This window comes from Rhinopithecus roxellana, chromosome 10, assembly GCF_007565055.1.
Source record: "Rhinopithecus roxellana isolate Shanxi Qingling chromosome 10, ASM756505v1, whole genome shotgun sequence".
Lineage (NCBI taxonomy): Eukaryota > Metazoa > Chordata > Mammalia > Primates > Cercopithecidae > Rhinopithecus > Rhinopithecus roxellana.
In genome coordinates this window covers 93,807,622-93,835,041 of record NC_044558.1, presented here as the reverse complement: position 1 = coordinate 93,835,041, position 27,420 = coordinate 93,807,622, and the positions used below count along the sequence as shown (strand labels likewise).

General features: G+C 44.4%; 2 protein-coding genes across 6 annotated transcripts in view; one reads left to right on the top strand and one right to left on the bottom strand.

Moving 5' to 3' along the window:
- Positions 1-13,630, bottom strand: part of TMEM116 (transmembrane protein 116) — an 88,571-nt gene extending 74,941 nt beyond the window's left edge. The window contains exon 1 of one of the 4 annotated variants that reach the window (XM_010378855.2): positions 13,413-13,630. The gene's annotated coding sequence lies outside the window, so the exon portion shown is untranslated. Of the gene's footprint in view, positions 1-1,126; positions 1,133-4,358; positions 4,417-13,412 lie in introns of those variants that run through there. The other 3 variants (XM_010378847.2, XM_030938534.1, XM_030938535.1) reach the window with 3 other exon arrangements.
- A 94-nt stretch (positions 13,631-13,724) lies between these two features.
- On the top strand, positions 13,725-24,248 carry ERP29 (endoplasmic reticulum protein 29). 2 transcript variants are annotated; one of them, XM_010378816.2, is made up of 3 exons: positions 13,725-14,017; positions 21,028-21,166; positions 23,411-24,248. In XM_010378816.2, exons 1-3 carry the CDS (start codon positions 13,874-13,876, stop codon positions 23,911-23,913), a joined length of 786 nt encoding a protein of 261 aa, XP_010377118.1. In that variant the 5' UTR covers positions 13,725-13,873; the 3' UTR covers positions 23,914-24,248. The 2 variants fall into 2 exon arrangements, with proteins under 2 accessions (XP_010377118.1, XP_010377127.1); XM_010378825.2 differs by lacking the exon at positions 21,028-21,166 and having other exon boundaries at positions 13,765-14,017.
- Positions 24,249-27,420: the final 3,172 nt, after the last annotated feature.

Genomic DNA, 27,420 nt, shown 5'->3' with positions numbered 1-27,420 from the left:
AGGAGAAAGCCAAGCAGAAAGAACGAAAACAGAAAGACCAGGTGACAGGAAAACTAAGTTGTAAGTGGCGTTAGGAATTAAAAGGAGCAAGAGGCAGAGTAATAAAAAACAGACAGATACAGAAGGGGCAGGATTGAGAAAAAAAGAATGAGTCATAGTGAAAAGATAAATAGAGCTGCAATAGAGAAATGGAACTAAAAAAAGGGGTGGGGGGAGAAATAAATGGGATAGAAAGGAAGTCTCCCTAAAATTTGCCCTTGTTTAGAGACAGAAGCCTGTGATGGAAAAGAGAGATTGCATATTCACTCAATTAATAAAGTTTTAGTAATACTAGTGGAAAGCTGAGGTGGTTATTAATGTTTGTCATAAATTACATTATTCATTAATACACTGATGCTTAAATATCAACTTTGTGCAAAGCAGTGTGTTATGGAAGATATAAAGATAAATAAGATACAAACCCAGCCTTCTAACAGCTTATAATATAGTAGGAAAAATGGCCTGAATACCAAAAATTCAAATGATCTGCACACAGCAAGAATATACCTACACAGAGTAGTATTCAAAGAGGATTTGGAAGAACTGATAAAATTTGGACAAAGACTGGAGGAAAAAAGAGAGCAGAAGGAAGACCATTCATTTGTGTAATTTATCTTTCATCTAGCCATAATTGCATATAGTCTACAAATCCTTATTGCTAACAAATTAAATCACTTGCATGACTAGAGTAATTTAAACACATGACTAATTTATTCTATCAGGTTAAAATTACAGTCCAAAGCAAAACAAAACACAGCCAGATGCAATGTCATGCACCTGTCGTCCTGGCTACTTGGGAGGTGGAGGCAGAGGGTCTCTTGAGGCCAGGAGTTTGAGGCTGCAGTGTGCTATGACTGTTCCTGTGAACAGTCATTGCACTCCAACCTGGGCAGCACAGCAAAACACCATTTCTAAAACAAAATAAAACACGGCCAGCTGTGCTGGCCCACGCCTGTAATCCCAGCACTTTGGGAGGTCAAGTCGGGTGGATCACTTGAGGTTAGGAATGTGAGACCAGCCTGGCCAACATGACAAAACCTTGTCTCTACTAAAAATACCAATATTAGCCAGGCAGGGCGGCATGCACCTGTAATCCCAGCTACTCGGGAGGCTGAGGCATAAGAATCACTTGAACCCAGGAGGTGGAGGCTGCAGTGAGCCAAGATCATGACACTGCACTCCAGCCTGGATGATAGAGTGAGACTCCATCTCAAAATAAATAAATAAATAAAAATAAAACAAAACAGAAACCAAACCAAACCAAACAAAAAGATTATAGTCTATAGTGGAAGACCAGACATTGTTAAATAAAGGTTACGTTCTAATCACTTTGCTTAAATTGTCAGGTAAACAAATAAATAAAATTACCAGGAAATTTCTAGATCAGAAAACCCCAGCATAAGGTCTTAGGAAGTATTTTAAGGCCTCTACTCACACATCTTACCTCATAAAGGTGAAGAGACTACTGACAGTTTCACCAAGTGATAAGAAAATGCTTTGAGATAAAGGACTGTTGTTTCAGTCAAGAACAAATCTCATGTTGTTCAGAGAACAGCCATGCCAAATTAGTCTGCTGCTCTTGTCAGGACAATCAATGATGAATAACTTTTCTCTTTGGCATTCTCTTCTAAAACATCTATACCATCTAACAACATTTGGGGATTTACTTTCCAGTTTTTCTATCAGAATCAATCCCCTGCTTGTTGTATATTCAGTACTTGGTCCCTTTGAAGTATCTTTGGAAACAATCTTGCCATCTTCCTTTTCTAAAAAGGCTAACCCAAGTTCAAATGATGAAGTAGGTGATATTTACTTTCAGTTTTCCTTTATCTCTTTTTAGCAAAAAGCTCCTTGCATGCCTGCAGTCCCAACTACTCAGCAGGCTGAGGCAGGAGGATCTCTTGAGGTCGAGAGGTCCAGGCTGCAGTGAGCTGTGTTTGCACCATTGCACTCACACTCCAGCCTGGGTGACAGAGTGAAACCCTGTGTTTATAACAAAAAAAAAAAAAAAAAAAAAAAAAAAAAAAGGCTGGGTGTGGTGGCTCACACCTATAATCCCAATACTTTCGGAGGCCAAGGCGGGTGGATCACAAGGTCAGGAGTTCAAGACTAGCCTGGCCAAGATGGTAAAACCCCATCTCTACTAAAAATACAAAAATTAGCTGGGTATGGTGGCGGGCGCCTGGAATCCCAGCTACTAGGGAGCCTGAAACAGAGAATTGCTTGAACTCGGAAGGCAGAAGTTGCAGTGAGCCAAGATCATGCCATTGCACTCCAGCCTGGATGACAGAACGAGACTTCATCTCAAAAATAAAAAAATAAATAAAAGCTCCTTAGTAAGTTCAAACCTATCCCAATTCTTAACTTATTGGGCTACTATATATTACATATCAACTGAAGTTAACACATATTCATAAAATTGCTATCATGAACAAGTTACTCAAAGTCAAGAAAGACACTTGCCTTTGTAAAATATTTTTATTTAACCAAAAAGTCTTCTAAAAATAACATGTAGGCCAGGCACGGTGGCTCAAGCCTGTAATCCCAGCACTTTGGGAGGCCGAGGCGGGCGGATCACGAGTTCAGGAGATCGAGACCATCCTGGCGAACACAGTGAAACCCCGTCTCTACTAAAAAATACAAAAAAACTAGCCGGGCGAGGTGGCGGGCGCCTGTAATCCCAGCCACTTGGGAGGCTGAGGCAGGAGAATGGCACGAACCCGGGAGGCAGAGCTTGCAGTGAGCTGAGATCCGGCCACTGCACTCCAGCCTGGGCGACAGAGCGAGACTCCGTCTCAAAAAAATAAATAAATAAAAATAAAAATAAAAAATAAAAAAAATAAAAATAACATGTAAAGATTTCTAAGGCCAGGCATGGTGGAGCATGCCTGTAATCCCACCACTTTGGGAGGCCGAGGTGGGTGGATCACCTGAGGTCAGGAATTCAAGATCAGCCTGACTTAACATGGTGAAATCCCATCTCTACTAAATACAAATAATTAGCTGGGCATGGTGGCGGGTGCCTGTAATGCCAGCTAGCTACTCAGGAGGCTGAGGCAGGAGAATTGCTTGAACCCAGGAGGTGGAGGTTGCAGTGAGCCAAGACTGTACCATTGCACTCCAGCCTGGGCAACAAGAGCGAAACTCCATCTCAAAAAAAAAAAAAAAGATTTCTAGTAACAACAGCTACCAATTATGAAGTGCTTTTGAGTTGTATCTTAGTAACATGATTGCCAATAAAATGAAGTTTGGAACAAAAGCAAGGAAGGAAATGGCCAGTGCTAGAATTCATGGTGTAATGATTAATGGATATGTTTCTATCTGACTAAAAAGGATAATACTCAGAATATAAAGTATAAAACAAACATTGTAAGAGGGAACTGAAGATAAAGATTGTAAGAGAGCACTTGACTACTCTAAATAAATCCACCACTCCTGGACTGAACAAATTACACTCCAGAATTTTGATAAAACTTGCCAGTTAACCTAATAAACCATTTGAGAAAAATTTGAGAGTTCACGTAAAAATGGGAAACTTGCTAGAAACCTGGTGATAACTAAATTAAAGGCAAAAAGATGGTGAAATGTGCAAACCAAACCATACATCAAGGATCTTAGTGCTGATCCCAAATAAGAATCTAGAATGAATTGTCCAAAAGATGTGTTTGCAAACAATTAGAAAAAAAAAAGTAACTGCTAAGTTGGCATGGGTTTACTTAAAAAAAAAAAAAAAAGGCTGGGTGCAGTGGGTCACACCTATAATCTCAACACTGGAGGTCAAGGCAGGAAGGATCACTTGAGACTAGGAGGTCAAGATCAGCCCCGACAACATAATAAAACCCTGTCTCTACAAAAAATACAAAAATCAGTCAGGCATGGTGGCACATGCCTATAGTCCTAGCTACTATAAAGGCTGAGATAGGAGAAGTGTTTGAGCCCAGGAGTTTGAGGCTGCAGTGAATCATGATTGCATCACTGCACTCCAGCCTGGGCAACAGAGGGAGAACCTGTCTCAAAATAATAATAATAATAATAATAATAATAATAATAATAATAATGCCAGACTAATCCATTCTCTTTTTGGATAGAATTACTAGACATACATCTGAAATTCTGACAAAGCATTTGGTGAGACATTTCATGCAATAAAAATTAGAAAACAGGCCAGGTGCGGTGGCTCATGCCTGTAATCCCAGCACTTTGGGAGGCTGAGACAGGCAGATCATCTGAGGTCAGGAGTTCAAGATCAGCCTGGCCAACATGGACAAACCCCATCTTTACTAAAAATACAAAAATTAGCCAGGTGTGGTGGCACACACCTGTAATCCCAGCTACCAGGGAGGCTGAGGCAGAAGAATTGCTTGGACCCGGGAGGTTGCAGCGAGCCAAGATAGTGCCACTACGCTCCAGCTTGGGTGACAGAGCGACTCCATCTAAAAAAAAAAAAAAAAAAAATTAGAAAATATAGGCTGGATGCAATGACTCATGCTGTAATCACAGTTACTCAGGAGACTGAGGTGGAAGGGTCCCTTGAGCCCAGGAGTTTGAGGCTTCAGTGAGTTACGATCACACCACTGCACTTCAGCCTGGATGACACGGTAAGATTCTGTCTCTACAAAAAATAAAGTAAAAAATTACCCAGGTATGGTGGCACATGCCTGTAGTCCTAGCAACTCGGGAGGCTAAGGTGGGAGGATAACTTGAGTTTGAGGTTACAAAGAATTATGATCACACCACATAATGAGACCCTGTCTCTTAAAAAGAAAAAACAAAGTAGACAAAGTAGAAGCATAATTAAGGTCATTCACTGCACAAATAAACCTAAGGGAATGCTAAGTAATTGATCAATATTAACCTAGCAATGACTTCTATTGATATGAACCAGCATACTGACTTGGCATTGTTCTGTAAAACACTTTCATCAATGACCTGAAATAAAACATAGTGAGCATATCTATCAAATGAGTATTACGTATCTATTGTTGCGTAACAATTTTCTACAAATTTGGTGGCTTAAAATATACATTTATTATCTCACAGCTTCTGTGGGTCAGCAGTCCATAGCATGGCTTAACTGGGTCCTTTGCTTCAGGGTCTCTCAAAAGGCTATAATCAAGATATCGGCCACAGGTAGAGCCTCCCTCATTTGACGGCTCAAATAGGGAAGAATCTGGCTCCAAGCTCATGTCATTGTTGTAATTCAGTTCTATGAGGGCTGTTAGACTGAGGGCCTCAGCTCCTAGCTGTTACCAAAAGGCTTCACTCAGTTCCTTGCCATGTGGACTTCTGCAAGATCTTCTCCCAGAAAGATGGAAGGTACAATCTTATGTAAACAAATCACTGAAGCAAGATCCCATCACCTTTCCCATATTGTTTTGGTCATAGATCTTACTAAGGGATTATACAAGAACACGAATAGCCAGAGGCAGGGATCACTGGAGGTCATCTTAAGAGTCTGCCTACCACTGTGTATTCCTCCAACACGTCAAGCATTTTTCCACTTCACATCATTTGCAATAGTTGTTTCCTCTGTCTTGAGTGCCCCTTCCTCCAGATAATCACAATGGGGTCCTTCTCATCCTTCAAGTATCAGCTCAAATATCATCTCTGAAATGTAACGTTTATCAAATTTCCAAGTATCTTGGTTATATGTTTGTTGTCAGATTCCCCCAATAGACTATAACTTCCTTGAGGGCAGGTAACTTATCGGTTGCGTTCTAAATAAAATGCCATTTATAATAATACCTGTAGTTGTCGAGGTTTTGAAATGTGGCCAATCCAAGTTGAGACATGTTGTAAGTGTAAATATCCACTGAATTTCAAAGTATAAAAGAAAGGGTGTAAAATATCTCAATGACATATTTATATTGATTGTATGTTGCAAGGATATTTGGGATATTATCTTTTTTTCTTTTATTTGAGACAGAGTCTCGCTCTGTTGTCCAGGCTGGAGTGCAGTGGTGCAATCTCAGCTCACTGCAACCCCCACCTCCCGGGTTCAAGCAATTCTCCTGTGTCAGCCTCCTAAGTAGCTGGGACTATAGGCGCCAGCCACCACGCCTGGCTAATTTTTGCATTTTTAGTAGAGACAGGGTTTTACCATGTTGGCCAGGCTGGTCTCAAACTCCTGATCTCAAGTGATCCACCTGCCTCGGCCTCCCAAAGTGCTGGGATTACAGGCATGAGCCACCGCGCCCGGCCTATTATCTAAATTATTACACAAGATTATTTTGGATATCTGGAGATACAATATCTCCAGTACCTAAAACAGTGCTTAGAAGAGGCACTCCGTATTTGTTGAATATTCACTCAACAATGTACCAAACTTGTGAGGAATGACAGACTTAAGATCTAAAAAGATCTAAACACTTCAGAATGAGTTTTATTAAATAAAAGTTAATAGAAATAAATGTAAGTATACTGTACTTGGGTCTAAAAAACCAACAGGGCAGAGATTAAGATGAAGAATATAACAATTACCTTATTTTTAAGATCTTAAGTGGTACTATCCAATAGAAACATAACGTGAGTCACATATGTAATCTTAAATTTTCTAAAAGCAACATAAAAAAGCAAGAAAAAATAGGTGACTTTTTTTTTTTTTTTTTGAGACGGGGCTCGCTTTGTCACTCTTGCTTAATTATAATGGTACAATCATAGCTCACTGCAGCATCAAACTTCTGGGCCCAGAGATCCTCCCACCTCTGCCTCCAAAGTAGCTAGGAATGCATGCCTCCTATCATGCCTGGGTGATTTTTAAATTTGTTGTAGAGATGAGGTATTGCTGTGTTGACCAGGCTGGTCTCAAGTTATCCTCTAGCCTTGGCCTCCCAAAGTGTTGGGATTATAGGCGTGAGCCACTGCACCTGACTGAAATTAATTTTAATAATACACTTATTGGCTGGGTGGGGTGGCTCACACCTGTAGTCCCAGAACTTTGGGAGGCCAAGGTAAGCGAATCGCTTGAGCTCAGGAGTTCAAGACCAGACAACATGGTGAAACCCCATTTCTACAAAAAAATACAAAAATGAGCTGGGCTTGGTGGCAAGCGCTTTCGGTCCCAGCTACTCAGGAGGTGGAGGCAGGAGGTTCGCTTGACCCCAGAGGTGGGGGATTGGGGTGAGGCAGAGGTTGCAGTGAGTCAAGATCGGGCCACTGCATGCCAACCTGGGTGACAGTGAGATCCTGTCTCAAAAAATAATAACAACACATTTTATTTAACTGAAGTATCCCAATTCTTATCACTGCAATGTGTAATCAATGTAAATATGTCATTGAGATATTTTACATCTTTAATTTTGTACTTTGAAATTCAGTGGGTAGTTACACTTCCATGTCTCAACTTGGATTGGGTACATTTCAAAAGTTCAGTCGCTATATTATTATAAATGCATTTCTATTTAGACAGCTTTTACAACTAGGTTATGGAGGCTGTTGCATTTGGATTTTATCCTGCAGAAGTGCCATTATAAATTCCTGAGCATTATAAAGGCTTTAGTGAGTACATACTTTATGCCAGGCACCACTCTCAATGCTTCATATGCATTAACTAATTTCATCTACTCACAATCCTATTAATTATTATCCTAATTTTACATGATAAAATTGTGAGTATTAACACAATGGCAATATACAGGACTAAAAGATGAGACTGACAAGAGTTAGGTTATTTTTATTTACTTACTTATGTCCCTTTTTGACTTAGATAATATTTCAGGTCATTTACAAAACTACATAAATAAGACAAAATAACATGAGTTGAAAGTGGGACAAAAGAAGGAACATTTCTGCTGATGTGACTTGATTCCTGAATGTTAAACTCTGAGTTTTTAAATGTTATTTTACTGCAAAAACAATATTAACATAATAGAAATTCAAAGTAAAAAGTTTCCTGTAGTCCTATTATCTCATTAAAACAATGATTTAATTCTTGCCTATATGCATATTCCATTTTTACAAATTTGCAGTAACTGTAGCTAGTATTTTACATTCTACTCTTTTTTCTCAGCATTATGCCATAATTTTTTCCTTTTATTAGAGTCTTATGTGCTTTCTCTCCACTCCCTCAGACTGTACCCAATGTTAAATCCTAGTGTATTTCTCTGTATTTTTTCTTTTTGCTCAGCAATACACATCCAAATATATACACACATATATGGCAAGGGGTATTGCTGAGATGGCAGGGTTTTTAAAAATGGGATCATATGTTTCTGTACACACTGCTTTTCACACTATTTCACAGATATCTTTCTGCTTTAATAGAAATAGTTATAATCCATTTTGATTGCTACATAATATTCCACATAAAATCATTTATCCAGCAATTCTTCTAATGATGGACATGTAGATTATTTTTGTTTTCTGCAAACAATGCTGCAATAAACATCCCAACACATATAACCTCCTTCTACGCTGATTTGTTGTTGTTGTTAGAGGCAAGGTCTCATTATGTTGCCCAGGCTGGTCTCAAATTCCTGGGCTCAAGGGTCCTCCCACCTCAGCCTCCTGAGTAGCTGGGACCACAGGCATGTGCCACCACGTCTAGCTATAAGTTGTTTAAATTGCTTGTAGAGATGGGGTCTCCCTATGTTGCCCACGCTGGTCTTGACCTCCTGGGTTCAAGCATCTTCTTGCCTCAGGCTCCTAAAGTGCTGGGATTACAGGTGTGAGGCACTGCATTTGGCCTTAATCTCATTTTTTCCATGAACTTTTTGAAGTCCGCTTGCATGTGGTCCAAGAAGGGAATGTAAAAAGAGCCAAAAGTATTTTGAGACACAGACATGGAATAGTTTCTCCTTCAGACAAAAAAAAAAAAAAAAATTTAGGCCTCAAAGGGAAGATAATAAGCAAAATCAAACTAAGCAAATTATATAGTCTGTTACAAGTTGAAAGTACTATGGAAAAAAATAATGAGGGGAAAGGAGATGGAAAGCAGGGCAGTCAGGGAGAAGCAATTTTTAAAAGATGGTCAGGATAGGTCTCAGTAGGAGGTTGAGGTTTCAGCAAAGACTTGAGGGAAGTCAAGTAGTCAGCCATGTGGATATCCTAAAAGAAAGCGTTCCAGAGGGAGAAAATACAAAGGTCTTGAGGTAAGGGACATGCACTGTGTATACCAGGAATAGCAAAGAGGTCAGTGAAACTGGGGCCTCACTGGCTTAAGGACAGAAAAATGGGAGTTTATATATTAATTGCCTTAGCCAATCATGCTATTTTTCTTCCTCTTCACTTCAGTTGCTATGCTGAGTCTTGTGGACATTCATGCAACATGCCCCCTCCTCTTCACCTCCATACAACACCCAGGGTAACTCTTTTGATTTTCCACATCAGTGTCAACTGTGGGATTTTATGACTTCCAAAATATGCCGGAACTATACTGTTTATTTTTTTAGATCATCATCAAGGTCCTGAGGCCAAAAATCTAATTATTATTATTATTATTATTATTATATTATTTTTAGACAGAGTTTCACTCTTATTGCCCAGGCTGGAGTGAAATGGTGCAATCTCAGCTCACTGCAACCTCCACCTCCCAGATTCAAGCAATTCTCCTGCCTCAGCCTCCTGAGTAGCTAGGATTATAGGTGCCCGCCACTGCAGCCGGCTAATTTTTGTATTTTTAGTAAAGACAGGGTTTCACCATATTGGCCAGTCTGGTCTCGAACTTCTGACCTCAGATGATCCACCCGCCTTGGCCTCCCAAAGCGCTAGGATTACAGGTGTGAGCCACCATGCCCAGCCCAAAAATCTAATTATATCTTAACACAACTGACTAGGACCAGAGTGCTATTCAAAGGAAGGACTGGAACAATTACTTTTGCAGTTTATAGCAAAAGTGCCAATTTTTCCTTTCCCTATCCAACCAATCCACTTCCCTCACTTCTACAAAACCTACTTTTAGGCCGGGCATGGTGGCTCACGCCTGTAATCCCAGCACTTTGGGAGGCCGAGGCGGGTGGATCATTTGAGGTCAGGAGTTCAAGATGAGCTTGGCCAACATGGTGAAACCCCATCTCTACTAAAAATACAAAAAAAAAAAAAAAAAAAAAAAAAATTTAGCCAGGTGTGGTGGCAGACGTCTGTAATCCCAGCTACTCAGGAGGCTGAGGTAGGAAAATCACTTGAACCCAGGAGGTGGAGGTTGCAGTGAGCTGAGGTCAGGCCTCTGAACTCCAGCCTGAGTGACCAAGTGACTGTCTCGAAAAAAATTAAAAAATAAAAAATAAAAACCTACTTCTAAACTAACCATGACTAGATAGTCACTGCTGATCAATTCTACTAACTAGGTATAACCAAAGTTATTTATACTGAGAAGTGAATAATTTTAGAAGTTTAAATGTTTTATAAAGAAATTTTAAAACTCTTAATAGCTCCATATAGACTACAGAACAGAAAATTCTTAGTTTGACTTCAAGATTCTCCCCTACCTGGGCTTAAAACTGTTTTACTATCTCCTGTTTTGAGAACTCCCTCCAACCAAGCCAGTCATTCTCCCAAAGCATCATGTTCATTCCCACATCTGCTCCTTTTCCACTTGTTCTCTAAAATGTTCTTTCTTCCAAGGCTTAACTCTATTTCCACCAACTACATAAAGCCTTGTTTCACCACGTCAGTTCATAGTTTTCCCCTCTTCTAACTTCTATCACTTGTCTTGTAGCTCATAGTGTTACGGGATCTTTGGGGTGTCCATTTTCTGGCCAGAAACCTCTGTGGCCACAGTGCCTTTGCCCGAGTTCTTGTCCTGCATCCAGGAAGAATGAGGTACGTGGACAATGAAGGGTGAAAAAGACAAAGATGAGCTTTATTGAGTGTTACAGCAGCTCAGAGACCTGCAGTGGGTAGTTCCTCTCTGTAGGCAGGTCGTCCATCGAGTATTCAGTTCTCAGTAGAGAGGAGGCCCTGGAGAGGGTGGCTCCTCTCTGCAACTGATCGTCCTGATGTCTGCAGCTCTCAGAAGAGAAGAGGCCCTGGAGAGGGTGGCTCTTCTCTGCCCACAGGTTGTCTCTGCAGCTCTCTGCAGAGAGGGTAAGTCCTTTCTGCAACTGGTTGTTCCGTCATCTCCAACTATCAGCAGAGAGGGTAGCTTCTCTCTTAGGCTGGTTGACCCATAGGTCTCTGTCCTCTTGGTCCTCTGGCAGTCCTCTGCCCTGCTCTGGGTGAGCCCAGGGCTTTTATGGACCTCAGAGGGAAGTACATGCCAATTGGTCCATGGACAGCCATGGCAGGCCAGAAGATGCACCACGAGTCCCTACTCCAGTCTGCAGGACTGGCAGCCTGGACCCCTGTCTTCAGGCCCTCCCTGACCTGAAGGTGGGGGTCTTACTGGGGACTCACCCTCTTCTACCCAGGAATCAATCTGCCTCCCGCTGCCATTCTTGGCCCCAAGCCCGCCCTGACATTGGAGCAGGGCATGAGAGTGGAGAGAGGCCAGGCGGTGGGAGCAGACCCTCCTGAGCTTGCCGGGATTGCGGTAGGGTGTCTAGCTGGTCCCCCAAGGATGCAGGCTGCAGAGATGCCCACAGGTCCTACACCTGGAAGGGCAGCCACAATGGCACCAGGGGCTCCTGCGTCAACTCAGAAGGGGCGGGGCTCCCACAGGCTTCATGGAGTGTGCAGCCCTAGTCATACCTCCCTGCTGCAGCTGGCTGCCATCAATAGGGCAAACTCAAATTTTTCTGAACTTCCCCAAACACATACACACACACGCGACTCTTTCAAAATTTATATATAATCAAACTGGTTTTCCATGATTGGATCCTGTTATCACTGATGACTATTTATACACATAAATTTTGGATACATACAATGGTTAATTATAGCAGTAAGTCCCTTACAATGCATTGTATATGTTCTCTTACCCTTACATGCATTTGTTCATCAAATCTTGTGAATTCTACCCTTTAAAAGTTTGTCAATTCCATACACACTTCTTCAGCATTATGTCCTACTGTATGACCTTAACCTCTTCCAACTAGACTATTGCCATACCCCATTAATTGGCTTCAGTCCAATCTTCTCACTTCCAATCCATTCTCTTCATTCCTGAGTAATGTTTTTGTTTTGAGACAAAGTCTTGCTCTGTTGACCAGACTGGAGTGCAGTGGCAGCAATTAGGGCTGACTGCAGCCTCGACCTCTCAGGTCCAAGTGATCCTGCTGCCTCAGTCTCCCAAGTACCTGGGACCACAGGCACACACTACCACACATGGCTAATTTTTCTACTTATCGTAGAGACGAGGTTTCATTACATTGCCCAGGCTGACCTGAGTGCTGTGTCTACACACAAATCTAACCTTATTCTCCTGGTTAAAACTTCTGGTGACTCCAAACCCTTTAGCTTGGTGAGACCCTTTCAAATCCGCCCTATGGAAGCTCAGTAATAATCAACCAAAATAAAAGAGTGGCAGCAGCTGCTGCCCCAGTTCGCCTTTACACAGATTGATCTCAACCAGTTCCCCAATATGCCTGTGCATAATTTTCCCAGTGCTAGAAATGCCCTATTTCTCTTTGCCATATGCACGCTCCCTCTTATTTCAAGGTCCAGCTCAAAAGTCACCTCCTGTCTACAACTTCCTCTGATGCTCCTGAGCAGGGCTGGCTGAATCCCTGCCTCTTTACAATAAGCAAATACAGTCTTTTTTAAATTTCTTTTCTTTTTTTTTTTTTTTTTCTGAGACCTTGTCTCGCTCTGTCACCTAGGCTGCAGTGCAATGGTGCAATCTTGGCTCACCCAAACCTCCGCCCCTTGGGTTCATGCAATTCTCCTGCCTCAGCCTCCTGAGTAGCTGGGATTACAGGCAGGCGCCACCACACTTGCCTGATTTTTGTATTTTTAGTACAGACGGGGTTTCACCATGTTGGCCAGGCTGGTCTCGAACTGCTGACCTCAAGCAATCCACCTGCCTCGGCCTCCCAAAGTGCTGGGATTACAGGCGTGAGTCAACACGTCCAGTCAGAATAATATTTTACAGCAATTACACTGCACTGCTTAGATAATTATTCCTATGCCGCCTCCTCCCCCAACAAGGTGCGTGCCTTCAACACAGAACTGTCTTGTTTCTGTCTATTCCGTAGCCTCTCAGGCAGAGCCAGGGTCTGGCACAAGCCAAGGACCCAGTGACTACCTGCGGAACATAATTAATAGAATTGCGTCTGGGGTTCCTGGAGGGTGGGCCTTGGCTGGGCGGATCCCAGGAGCCTGGCGTCTCCCAGGGGAGGCGCTCACCTCAGAGCGGGTCTAAGAGGGCCCTGCCTGCCACACTAACCGCCAAGCCTGGTCAAGAAGCTCAGGGAAGCCGCGTAGCCACTGCCCGCCTGGGTCAGGGCGGTGACGAAGCCTGACTGATAATAACAGCTGAACTTGACTAATAGACTGACCTAGGGTTGGAGCGGGTCCCAACCAACTGCCTGACGGCCCAAAGTTAGTAAGAAGGGATGGCAGGCCTTGTCATCTTCGAAGGAGAGGAAGGGCAGCAAAGGAATTCCTGTAGCGTTCCTACGCGCACTTCGCGCCTCTTCTCAAGCGGAGCAGGAAAGGAAGTGGACAAACCCGCCGGGAGACTCGCCGAGTGCGCGCGCGCAGCAGCCCATTTTCCCGCCCCCAACGCGGCCCGCCCTTTTACCCAGGCCCTCCGCGAGCTTCGCCGAGTACGCGTGCGCGGCAGCTTTCTCCCTCCACCCCGCCCCTCACGTGGCCCCACCCTCTCACCCTAGACAGACGGAAACCTCCTGGGGTGTCCACGTGAGCGCGCGTGAGCCCGCCCCCCAGTCACGTGATCGCTGACTCCCGGCGTTCTCCACTACGGCTTACCTACCTCCCTCGCCTGGAACCCGGCGATATGGCTGCCGCTGTGCCCCGCGCCGCGCCTCTCTCCCCGCTGCTTCCCCTTCTCCTGGGCTTCCTGCTCCTCTCCGCTCCTCATGGCGGCAGCGGCCTGCACACTAAGGGCGCCCTTCCCCTGGATACGGTCACTTTCTACAAGGTAACAGGGGCGTGGGACGTCGCGCGCAGGTGCTGTTGGGCCGCCTGGAAGAGTGCGCGCCCGTGGATAGACGCTGAACACCTGGAGCTGACGGGAGGTGGTCTGTAGCAATGGTCCCAGGGCTTCCCAGCGTCCTACAGGCCTAGTGGACTCTGAGCCTGGGGAATGTTATGACCACCGGGCATGCACGCTTCAGGGCCCTGGCGCACCCGTGCTTTTGCAGCATTTATACTTGCATCCTCCCTTGCAAAGATGCAGCCGAGGGAACTGGGTTCCCCTTCCCTTCACCTAGGGGGAGAGGGTGGTGCGTGGAGAGATCCAACCCTCGAGTCCCAAGTGGGAGAACCGGAGGGCGGTGCGAGGTCGACGCCACCGGGCTCCCGGCTGTGGTAGCGGGGAGGGGTTGGCGGGGAGAAATGCAGGCGCGTTAGCCGGCATGTTCGCGCCCCTCTTCCCCAGGGATGGATTGCAGCCTGCTTTGCATATGCAAACAATGATCAGATATCATATATCTTGAATAGTGCAAGCGTGAAGAATAAGCTTCAGTTCAGCCACCCTGAAAAGCAGGGGCCCCCAACCACCAGGCCTGTCGGTGGCCTGTTAGAAACCGGGCGGCACAGCAGGAGGTGAGCAGCGCGTGACCGAGCATTACATCCTGAACTCCACCTCCTGTCACATCAGCTGCGGCATTAGATTCTAATAGGAGTACGACCTTTATTGTGAACTGCGCATGTGAGGGATCCAGGTTGTGTGCTTCTTATGAGAATCTAATGCCTGATGATCTGAGGTGAAACAGGTTCATGTCGAAACCACCCAACCCCCACCTACATGGAAAAATTGTCTTCCATGAAACCAGTCCTTGGTGCCAAAAAGGTTGGGGATAGCTGTTGTAGAAAACATCTTGGGTTTGGCAACAAAATGAATAAATTGGGTCAAGGCATGGAAGAATTTGCCACTACCTCTGCCCCTCCCCCTTCCATTTTTGCAGAATTAGGGATCCTGGCCTGGGTAAATGGACGGTTGGAAATGGTGGCAGAATGCAATACCGCAGTCCCAGTCCCCTCCTCTTGCACCTGTCTTCACCCACGAGCAGCTTTTAACTTCTTCTAGAAGATGGGCAAGCTTAGTGTTGCGAGAGAGCCAGTCATTTCATTTTTAGGTTTTGTACTCATTATGGGGAAGTGAAACCAAGAAGTAGTTTTCTCCAGTGGTTGAAGTCTTCCCTATTTTCAAGCATTCCCTGTCATGGACTTGGCACTTGTAGCTCATTCAAGGCAAAGTTTCAAGAATTTAAAAGTGTAGGCCGGGCATAGTGGCTCACGCCTATAATCCCAGCACTTTGGGAGGCTGAGGTGGGTGGATCTCCTGAGGTCAGGCGAGACCAGCTTGACTAAAAAGGTGAAACCCTGTCCCTACTAAAAATACAAAAATTAGCTGGGCGTCGTGGCAGGCACCTATAGTCTCAGCTCCTCAGAAAGCTGAGACAGGACAATTGCTTGAACCTGGGAGGCAGAGGTTGCAGTAAGCCAAGATTGCACCACTGCACTCCAGCCTGGGCGACAGAGCGAGACTCCATCTCAAAAAAAAAAAAAAAAAAAAAAAGTGTGGGCCGGGTGCGGTGGCTCATGCCTATAATCCTGGCACTTTGGGAGGTGGAGGTGGGTGGATCACCTGAGGTCAGGAGTTGGAGACCAGCCTGGCCAACATGGTGAAACCCTGTCTGTACTAAAAATACAAAGATTAGCTGGGCGTGGTGGTGGGCGCCTGTAATCCCAGCTACTGGGGAGGCTGAGGCAGGAGAATCACTTGAACCCGGGAGGCGGAGGTTGCAGTAAGCTGTGATCATGCCATTGCACTGCAACAAGAGCAAAACTCTGTCTCAAAAAAAAAAGGTGTAGGTATGGCTGGTTGGTTGTCAGGCACACTCAGACACACCCTGCAGCACCCTGTGCTTTGGGGGCCTTTATTGGCAAAGTGACACCCCTACCCTACCCTGCTCCATGGGAATGAGATAATATCACAGAACAAGTGTAACCTAAAGGGAAACTTTGCACCATAAAGCTAACAGTGTTTACTATTATCACCCTAATCTAGGTCAACATTACAATAGCCTCTTCTCTGGTCTCCCTGCTTCTACTCTTGAGTCTCCACACAGTAGCTTAAGTCCTACATGACCTGACTCTTGGCTTCCCTTTCATCTCCCAACCATTCTCCTCCTGTCTTTTGAATATTCCTTGCTCTTTACTGCCTTAGGATGTGTTGCACTAGTTGTTCCTTGTGACTGGAATATTCTCTGCCCAAAGTTTGAAAGGCTAGTTGGTTACTTGTCATCATTCAGACTTAGGTTAAGTGTTTTTTTCTTAGAATTCTTCCTTGATTTATCTTCCCCCCAGTCTAAAGTGCCAGTCACGTTAATCTGTTTTATTTCTCCATACAGCACTCGTCAGTGATTTTTTTAAAATCCATTTTGCTATCTTTTTCTCTCACTGGAATATTATGTGCTCATGAAGAAGCTCCTTGTCTGTTTTGTTCCTGATCATCTGCACTGCATAGAAGATTACCTGTCTCATAGAAGGTGCACAATAACTAATTTGTTGCATGAATGAACAAAACGTTTTCTCCAGTGTCTTTTCAAATCTTTTCTTCATCACCATTGAACCAAAGGGAAATGTACTAGTGTTTTGTCTGGCAGCCTTGTTCCACACTTTGCTTTTCGGTGATTTCCAGTATCTTTTTTTGTTGTTGTTTCTTTACCTTCACCATCACTAGACTGTTAGCTTCATGATCTAAGAGATCCCATTTTGTTCCCTGCTGTGTTCACTTAGTATGGTGCCTGGCACATGATAGGCCCTTAGTAACTTTTTATTCAGTGAACGAATGAATGAATAATGAACTTATCTATACTTTAAAGAAGTGAGTTGCCTGATTATAGGTAATGGTAGAGCTGATTCCTACCAGCCCATTGGACACCAAGGGCTGGTAGGAAGTAGATGAGGAAAATAGATTTTTAAAGCTATCATTAAGAGATAACAGACCACTTTGGGAGGCCAAGGTGGGTGGATCACAAGGTCAGGAGATCGAGACAATCCTAGCTAACACAGTGAAACCCTGTCTCTACTAAATATACAAAAAAATTAGCTGGGCGTGGTGGCAGGCGCCTCTAGTCCCAGCTACTTGGGACGCTGAGGCAGGAGAATGGCGTGAATACGGGAGGCGGAGCTTGCAGGGAGCCGAGATGGCGCCACTGCACTTCAACCTGGGCGACAGAGTGAGACTCTGCCTCAAAAAAATAAATAAGTAAATACATAACAGACTAAGATAACAAGAGAAAATTCTTTATGCGAATGTTTGCCATTCAAAACCATTCCGCCTTACCCTTGTAACTAAGAATAGTGGAAGTAAAAGGTGGAGATCTCTGAATTATATTTTAATGTTAGACCACCGTATAATTATTAATATTATTCCATAATACAAATGCAGGCCCTTGAAAGTAGGTATCCCGTGTTGTGCTTTTTAAACAAGTGCTTCTCCCCTTCCCCAACATGTAGCATCTGCTACAAAACCTGTCAGAGTATTGTTCATTCATCAGGTATTTTCAGAACATCTGCCACATTCCAGACACTGTTGGGCACTAGGGATACAGCAGAAAACAGGTCAGACAAGGTTCTTATTCTCATAAATGTATATTCTAGTGGAGAGGATGGAAAACAAGCAAATAAGGATTTCAGAGAGTGAGTAATGCACTGAAGAAAATACAGCGGGGTAATGATACCAGGGTATGATGAAAATGAAGCCATATTAGACAGTCTGATTGGAGGAGTCCCCAGTAGCAGGGGACATTTGAACTGAGCCTTCAATGATAAAGAGATAACCATGAAAAGAACTGGGGAAAGGACATTCCAGCCAGCAGAGAGCAAATGAAAAAGCTCTGAGTGGGAGTAAGTTTCATATGCTGAACTGAAATAAGGCCAGTTGGGCCAGAGGGATGTGATCTCATTTGTATTTTAAGTCTTTCCTGCTTTTAGGCCTCTAGAGCTCAGGCTTTTTGGCATTTAAAGATGACCTGTTCTGGTGTCTTCTCCTCCCTCCTTTGTGTCCCTAAACAGTGTTAAATATTTTTAAAAACCAAGAGGACATCAGTACAGGGTAAAGGACAAAGACTAACAAGAACATTGTATCTTTTTTTTTTTTTTTTTTTTTTTTTTGAGATGGAGTTGCACTCTTGTCACCCAAGCCAGAGTTCAATGGCACGATCTCGGCTCACTGCAACCTCCACCTCCCAGGTTTAAGCAATTCTCCTGCCTCAGCCTCCCGAGTAGCTGGGATTACAGGTGACCGCCACCATGCTCAGCTAATTTTTGTGTTTTTAGTAAAGACGGGGTTTCGCCATGTTGGCCAGGCCTCCCAAAGGGCTGGAATTACAGAAGTGAACCACTGCGCCCAGCTCCGAACATTGTATCTTTGCCTTCAGCCAGAGAGAGAGAGAGAGAGAGAGAGATGGGGTCTCACTCTGTTAAACAGGTTGGATTACAGTGGTGCAGTTGTAGCTCACTGTAACGTCTGACTCCTAGGCTCAAGTGATTTTCCACCTCAGCCTCCTGAGTAGTTTAGCTGGGAATACAGGTGTGTGCCACCGTGCCTGGCCAATTTTTTTTTTTTTTTTTTTTTTTTGAGGCGGAGTCTCGCTCTGTCGCCCGGGCTGGAGTGCAGTGGCCGGATCTCAGCTCACTGCAAGCTCCGCCTCCTGGGTTCACGCCATTCTCCTGCCTCAGCCTCCCGAGTAGCTGGGACTACAGGCGCCCGCCACCTCCCCCGGCTAGTTTTTGTATTTTTTAGTAGAGACGAGGTTTCACCGTTTTCGCCAGGATGGTCTCGATCTCCTGACCTCGTGATCCGCCCGTCTCAGCCTCCCAAAGTGCTGGGACTACAGGCTTGAGCCACCGCGCCCGGCCTTTTTTTTTTTTTTTTTAAGCCAGCTGTGTTGTCCAGGCTGGTCTTGAACTTCTGGCCTCATGTGATCCTCCCACTTCAGGCCCACAAAGTGTTGAGATTACAGGTGTGAGCCAGCATGCTCAGCCGTGACATGATTATTTACAGTGATTGCTTGTGATGAAAAAACTCGATGATACGGATCACTTGGATTAGGAAAACAAAAAGTTGATGGAAGTGAGGAAGGCAGTGTTACACTAAAGTGGCTGGTTAGATAAAACTTGTGCATTGGGAGAAACCATCAAAAGAAGTCCTTGACTTCCTCAGTAAGTTAAATGTAGACTTAGCATATGACCTCCACAGTTCCACTTGTAGGTATATACCCAAAAGAGTGGAATACAGGTTGCCAGGCGCAGTGGCTCACGTCTCTAATCCTAGCACTTTGGGAGGCCAAGGTGGGTGGATCACGAGATCGAGACCATCCTGGCTAACATGGTGAAACCCCGTCTCTACTAAAAATACAAAAAATTAGCTGGGCGTGGTGGTGGGTGCCTGTAGTCCCAGCTACTTGGGAGGCTGAGGCAGGAGAATAGCCAGAACCAGGGAGGCGGAGCTTGCAGTGAGCCGAGATGGCGCCACGGCACTCCGGCCTGGGCGACAGAACAAGACTCTGTCTCAAAAAAAAAAAAAAAAAAAAGTAGAATACAGGTGTTCAAACAAAACATGTTATGTTATGTGAATGTTCATAGCAGCACTATTGACAGTAGCCAAAAGGTGGAAACAACCCAAACATTCAGCTGATGAGTGAATAAATAAAATGTGGTCTATCCGTACAATATAATTTATTTGGCTGTAAAAAGTAACAATGTAGCAATACATGGTACAACATGGATACACTGAAAACATGCTTGGCCGGCGCGGTGGCTCACGCCTGTAATCCCAGCACTTTGGGAGGCCAAGGTGGGTGGATCACCTGAGGTCGGGAGTTTGAGACCAGCCTGACCCACATGGAGAAACCCTATCTCTACTAAAAATACAGAATTAACCAGGCTTGGTGGTGCATGCCTATAATCCCAGCTACTTGGGAAGGCTGAGGCAGGAGAATTGCTTGAACCTGGGAGGCAGAGGTTGCGGTGAGCTGAGATCGCAACATTGCACTCCAGCCTGGGCAACAAGAGTGAAACTCCGTCTTAAAAAAAAAAAAAGAAACATGCTAAATGAAAAAAGCCAGACACAAAAGGCCACATACTGTACATTTCCATCAGAATAGACAAATCTATAGAGACAGAAAATACATTAGTGGTTGCTGGGGCTGGGAGGAGGAAGACTGGGGAGTGACTGCATAATGAGTATGGGGTTTCCTTTTGGGATGATGAAAATGTTCTGGCACTGGATAGTAGTGATGGTTGCACATTCTTAATGCACTGAATCACACAGAATGTACACTTTTAAATGGTTACAATGGCAAATATTATGTGAATTTTACTGCAATTAAATATCTCACCCCGACAGTTTAAAACCCAGAGATCTAGCCAGAGAGAAGTGTAGTCTAGGGAGAGCACATTGTCCCAAGCCTGGCCTCTCACTAACTTAACTGCCCTGAAATTGCTGGGTTCAGACTCCGGCCTGTCTAGCCAAAGTGTCCTCCATGATGCCAACTCCTTTGTAGGTAGTTTTGTTTATTTTTGTCAGATTTCTTGTTCAAGGTTTACTGAGAAAGGCCTCCTGGGATGATGAGCATGACAGGGGCTGATGTAGTGTGCAGAGGGTCTGCTTCACCTAACTGAAAGGAACCCTGCAGGAGAAGGCCTTATTATGTCTGCAGCCTTGTTTATTCTGGACAGGGTTGTGTATATCTTTGATTAGTGTGAACAGGTACTAATGGGGTGCCCTGCACATTGCTGGCACTCACTAAATTGTTAAATGAGTCAATGGGTGAATGAATAAATATTAATTTGTGAGAGCTTGCCTCCCTTGTGGGCTTGTTTCCACTCTATTTCTTAAACAGGGGCCCCTTGGGAAGGGGAATTAGCCCCAAAAGTCCCTGGAACACCCACTTGCTCAGCTCTATACGCCCTCAGGTCATTACCAAAAGCAAGTTCGTCTTGGTGAAGTTCGACACCCAGTACCCCTACGGTGAGAAGCAGGATGAGTTCAAGCGTCTTGCTGAAAACTCGGCTTCCAGCGATGATCTCTTGGTGGCAGAGGTGGGGATCTCAGGTATGGACAAGTCCAGGATGGCTGGGGAGGGCAGAGAGGGAGGAAGCTAGAAATCGTTTCCACTTGGAAGAGGAGTACCCAGCATCTTTCCTTCTGAGCCACCCTCAAGGAGTATAAGTAAACAGGTTCACGGCCTCTAAAGGAATCTGGTGCCCATAGTAGGCTTAACCTGAGCAGATTCTGGGACCATGGAATCTCAGCTCAGCCGTGCAGGTGCCTGAAGGGAAGGGAACCCCTCTTCCTTCATATTCCACCCCTCTCTGACATCAAACTGTGAGAACTTTGAGCTCTCCTTGCAGGGAACACTGGGCAGAGGGGGTGCTATGTCCCCTAGGGGACTGCATAGTCAGTTCTGTCTTCATTTCAGCTTCTGTACCAAAACTGTTTGGTTTTGGCTTTAGCTCAAATGCACTGATGCCATCACTAATCCAGGGGCACTTCCCAACCACAGTGATAGCTTCAGTAGTCGCCAGCATTTAGTGGTCGACAGGGTAAAGATCTGCGCCCCCCCATTGCATTTTAAATCTTCACTTGAACTCTGCCTGAGAAGCAAGATGTATTATCTCCATGTTATACTTCAGGAAAAAAAACTGAAGCTCAAAGCTTAAAGGACTGTGGGCTATGGAGTGGCTCATCCAGAGCTCCACCTAAGTGTTTAGTCCCAGGCAGGGACTTACTTGTCTCACTTCCCTCCCAGCATGGATGCCTCCATTCCGTAGTAAGCTGGGAACTTAGTAGAGAGTCTGGTCCTGGGTAGATAGAGATAGCTGGCACACCTCTCCAGGACAGTCAGTCAGATTTGACTCAACTTTAGGTAACTCCCTTGGTGCTTTTATTAGAAAAATAATAATAGTTAACATTTATCAGATGTTTACTGTGTGCCAGGCCACTGTGTTGAGTGTTCTACATGTGTTTCACCTTTGCAAGAGCTCTATGAAGGGAGTCGCATGTGGTACTATTACCTCTATTGTTTCAAATAAAGAAATGGATGCTTAGAATAACTTGCTCAAGAATGTGGAATTGTTAAGTGGCAGAACTAGGTTTGGAACCCTAGGCATCCAATACTACCACTACTAGTAGTTGGTCTTAGCCGTTTCTTGGCAAAGTGTAAGAAACCAGTTGTCACAGCATCAGCCCTTGGGGCTGCTACTGCCCGTTAGGAAGGATGTTTTGCAGATACTAACAGCAGCTACCACATATTAAGCATTTAACCCGGCCAAATATGCACATATTCCCTCATCCGGTCCTCCCAACAGCCCCCATGTGGCAGGGACTGTGTTCCTTCCCTTCCACATGCTCCCCTTTCTCACCCAGCTCCAGCCAGACTGGCCTTTGTAATCCTGAAATTTCCTGAGCTTAGTCCTGCCTCAGAGCTTTTGCACTTGCAGTCCTTTCTGCCTGAGACACTCTTCCCAGATCTTCGCGTGGCTGGCTCCAGGACATTCAGGTCCTTTAGCTGATGTCACCTTCACAGGGAGGCCTTCCATGACCACCCAAAGTGGGCTTTCTTACCCACTTTGTCACATCACGCTGTTTTGTTTTCCCTATGCCACTCATCACCTATGTTTATGTGTTTGTTATGTCTCATCTCTTGCTTAGAAGAATATGAGCTTAATAGTCTTTTTTTCTTTTTTTTTTTTTTTTGAGACAAAGTCTCACTCTGTTGCCCAAGCTGGAGTGCAGTGATGCGATCTCAGATCACTGCAACCTCCACCTCCTGGATTCAAGCGATTCTCCTGCCTCAGTCTCCCGAGTAGCTGGGACTACAGGCACGTGCCACCATGCCCTGCTATTTTTTTTGTATTTTTAGCAGAGATGGTGGTTTCACTATGTTGGCCAGGCTTGTCTTTAACTTCTGACCTCGTGATCTGCCCGCCTTGGCCTCCCAAAGTGCTGGGATTACAGGCATGAGCCACCGCATCCGGCCGAGCTTAATACTCTTAATCACAACTAGACCCTCAGCACCTAGAACAGCATCTGACACATAGTGGGCATATGATAAGTATTCAGAAGAATCTCCATTTTTTCATCTAACAGTTCAGAGTTTAATTATTTGCCTAGTGCTACATGGCTAGGAAGTGGCAGAAGAGGAATTCAAACCCAGGTCTGTATGGTTGCTCCTCACTTTGAACCATTACATGGCCAAGAAAATTCTTCTTCCCCTCAGTGCAGCTAGGTCCCATAGCAATTTTCTGCCCTGAGTTCCTCATGGTCTTGCTTTTTGTGTCTGGTTTCTGCTCACAGATTATGGTGACAAACTGAACATGGAACTGAGTGAGAAATACAAGCTGGACAAAGAGAGCTACCCAGTCTTCTACCTCTTCCGGGATGGGGACTTTGAGAACCCAGTCCCATACACTGGGGCAGTTAAGGTTGGAGCCATCCAGCGCTGGCTGAAGGGGCAAGGGGTCTACCTAGGTATGCCTGGTTGCCTGCCTGTATACGACGCTCTCGCCGGGGAGTTCATCAGGGCCTCTGGTGTGGAGGCCCGCCAGGCCGTCTTGAAGCGGGGGCAGGACAACCTCTCAAGTGTGAAGGAGACTGAGAAGAAGTGGGCCGAGCAATACCTGAAAATCATGGGGAAGATCTTAGACCAAGGGGAGGACTTCCCAGCATCAGAGATGACACGGATTGCCAGGCTGATTGAGAAGAACAAGATGAGTGATGGGAAGAAGGAGGAGCTCCAGAAGAGCTTAAACATCCTGACTGCCTTCCAGAAGAAGGGGGCCGAGAAAGAGGAGCTTTAAAAGGCTGTCTGTGGTTTTCCAGGGTTTGGTGGGGGTAGGGAGGGGAGAGTTAACCTGCTGGCTGTGAGTCCCTTGTGGAATATAAGGGGGTAGTGGGAAAAGTGGTACTAACCCACGATTCCGAGCCCTGAGTATGCCTGGACATTGATGCTGATGTGACCATGCTTGGGATGTCTCTAGCTGGCCTGGGGATAGCTGGAGCACTTACTCAGGTGGCTGGTGAAATGACCCCTCAGAAGGTATTAGTGCTATAGAGGAGAGAGGAGTGTACCGCCCAGTTCTTTGACAGGTGTAATTCTCATTCAATTAAAGTTTCAGTGTTTTGGTTAAGTGGACCTGAAGCCATTCTGTTGTCTTTTCAAATTATACTTTGGTCTATGACCTGCTTTCCTCTTTGAATCTAAGCTGGTATGGACTCCACTTTCCCAGGGTAATAAACTATCCTCGTAACACTGTGGAAACTGGCATACCTTTGTTATTTTCCAGTGATATTCAAACTGACATGGATTGACTGTTAATGGTAAAGTGTGTTGTCCATTTTCCAGTCCTTAAAACTCAATAGCAGTATTGATGAATACATTGAACCAACATTGATGGACCATGGTGTGATTATTTTCCATGCTCTGTGAGGTACACATAGCAAATTCTTAGTTTTACTGATATATTCTGTGACTTGGATTTACACAGCTAAATGATATAGCCCAGTCCAATCTGAAAATTAAAAAATATTTTCCATCTAAATCACTGTCTGTCTCTAAATAAATACTAACTTCTAGAAGGCAGACTAAAGAGCACTTGTGCCAACATTCACATCTTTTCTTCAGACTCAGCAGTTACCTGCAATAGTGAGCTTCACGACAGCCATACTTTCATATTTAACTATTTATCAGACCACAGCTCCTAAAGTATGTCTAACTGCACCCACACAAAGAATGGAGTTGGCAAATAAGACCTTGAATTATTTTCCTCCATTTTATCCAGGTTGGTATATTTAGTTACTGGAAACAAAAAATAGAGGAAATTCCATGTGTTGAATTGGATGGGACAAAAAATTGTGATAGCTTAGGCTAACTTCAAGTAGGTAAAAGATGTTTAAACCTAAACATCCACCTGCTGACAGCTTATGTACTCTACATATGATGAAAGAGTAATAATTTCTACATTTTCCCTTCTCATCACATTAGTTCTCACTGAAACTTTTGGAAGATCTTTTTGGACACTTTAACTGGTAAATTTGCTTTGGCTGTTCTAGTGTGTACCACGTAAACAGGATCACTTCCAAAGAGCAAAGTATTCACTGTTTTATGGAAATTAGGACTCTAATATTAAATGCATCCAGAGTCCATGAATAAAGACTAATCTTGATTCTCAATTTTAAGAAGCAGGAATGTGACAGTACCTCCATGGGCACAGCACTGGATGCGTTCTGGCTGGGTACGGTTCTTTACAACCCCAGGGCCTTGAGTTGAAGAAACCCGAGCTATTGGGCAGAACTACATTATCGTATGTCAGAGGCCCTTTGTTTGTTAGCCAATAGTTTTCATTAAAGATGAGCCCTCTTTCTAGAGTGTTGTGATTTGCGTATGTCGCATAAAATCCAGTCTTCCCTGACCCAAGTCAAATGGATTCCTTTCCTCTACCTGTTAGCATTTACTAATCCTGTGGCTCAAGTACTGCTATTCAGATTCTAATGAAGACTATGGACTGGAATCCCAGAATCAATCAACTATTTATAGTTTTTTTTTTTTTTTTTTTAAAGAGATGGGCATCTTGCTATGTTGCCCAGGCTAGACTTGAATTCCTAGGCTAAAGCGATCCTCCCACCTCAGCCTGCTGAGTAGCTGGGGAGTACAGGTGCATGCCACCACACCTGGTTAAGTATTTTCAAATTTAAGGGAATTTCCTGATAACCTGAAGCAAAGCAGACACTGGATCCAACATGAATTGTGTTTAAGGAACTTACAGGTTATCTCAAATGGTGCCAAGAGTAATTTACAAATAGTTCTTGGTAATTGGCACCACAAAAAAAATGTTGGAGTTGGAATTGCATCAGCAGAGATTATACATAGGGAACTAATCTGGGAATATGAACATGGCCAACAAAACTTAAGAATGTGAGAGAGATGGTGAGGGGGATCTGGATTTTAGCTCATTTCCTCAAAGCTTAAGGGAGTTTGAATCGTTTGCAGGAGAGTTCAATAATTTCAATATTAAATAGTAGTCTTACCTGCAACAACTATTACTCTGATTTGCAAAATAGTACAGTGTCTGGGCCAGTGTGGTGGCTCACGCCTGTGATCCCAGCACTTTGGGAGGCCAAGGCGGGTGAATCACTTGAGGTCAGGAGTTCAAGACCAGCCTGGCCAACATGGTGAAACCCCGTCTCTACTAAAAATACAAAACTTAGGTGGGTGTGGTGGCACACGCCTATAATCCCAGCTACTCAGGAGGCTGAGGCAGGAGAATCACTTTACCCGGGAGGCGGAGACTGTGGTGAACCAAGATCATGCCACTGCACTCTAGCCTGGTGACAGAGCAAGACTCCCCACTGCACTCTAGCCTGGTGACAGAGCAAGACTCTGTCTCAAAAAAAAAAAAAAAAAGAAAAACCTTGGGATGGAGTTAATTCATAACTGAAGAAAGAGGCAAACACTGACTCTTTGGGGCTCATACAAGGGGACAATATCACAAGACAGAAAGTAAAAGAGAAAAAGTTCCTACTTCTATGTTGTCAATGTACCTGAATTCCAGCTTGTGGATTTGAGTACCCTTGGATAAATCATGTCATCAGCCTGCCTGAAATCCTCCGGTAACTTCCCACTAAATTTAGAATAAAATCTCATTCCTTCCCCAAACTACAAAGTCCTGACGGATCTCATCCCTGCTCAACTTTCTATCTCAATCCTACCCCTTTCATTAAGTCCCAGCCACTTGAACATTTTTTCACTTCCTGGAACTGGCTCAGCAGTCTCCTGCCTTGGGGCATTTGCATATATGTTACTTTTTTCCTGAGACTTCATCATTCAAATCAGAGGTCACCACCTGGGAGGTCCTCCTGTGATCCAGTCTGAAGTGACCATCTAGACACACTCAGTTCACATACTGTGATTTACATTATTGAGCACAACGTAATTACAAACTGTTATTTTTATTGCCTCTTCCTCATCTCACAGCCACTAACTAGGATATACGTTACTCATTTACTAACTAGGACACAGCATCTCAGCAGAGCCTAAAGTGGAATCTGCTATATGCTAATTAAGTGTTCAATACATATATGTTGAATTAATAACTGCAAGTATAGAAGGTACTAACTTTTTTTTTTTTTTTGAGACGGAGTCTCGCTCTGTTGCCAGAGCTGGAGTGCTGTGGCCGGATCTCGGCTCACTGCAAGCTCCGCCTCCCGGGTTTACGCCATTCTCCTGCCTCAGCCTCCCAAGTAGCTGGGACTACAGGCGCCTGCCACCTCGCCCGGCTAGTTTTTTGTATTTTTTAGTAGAGACGGGG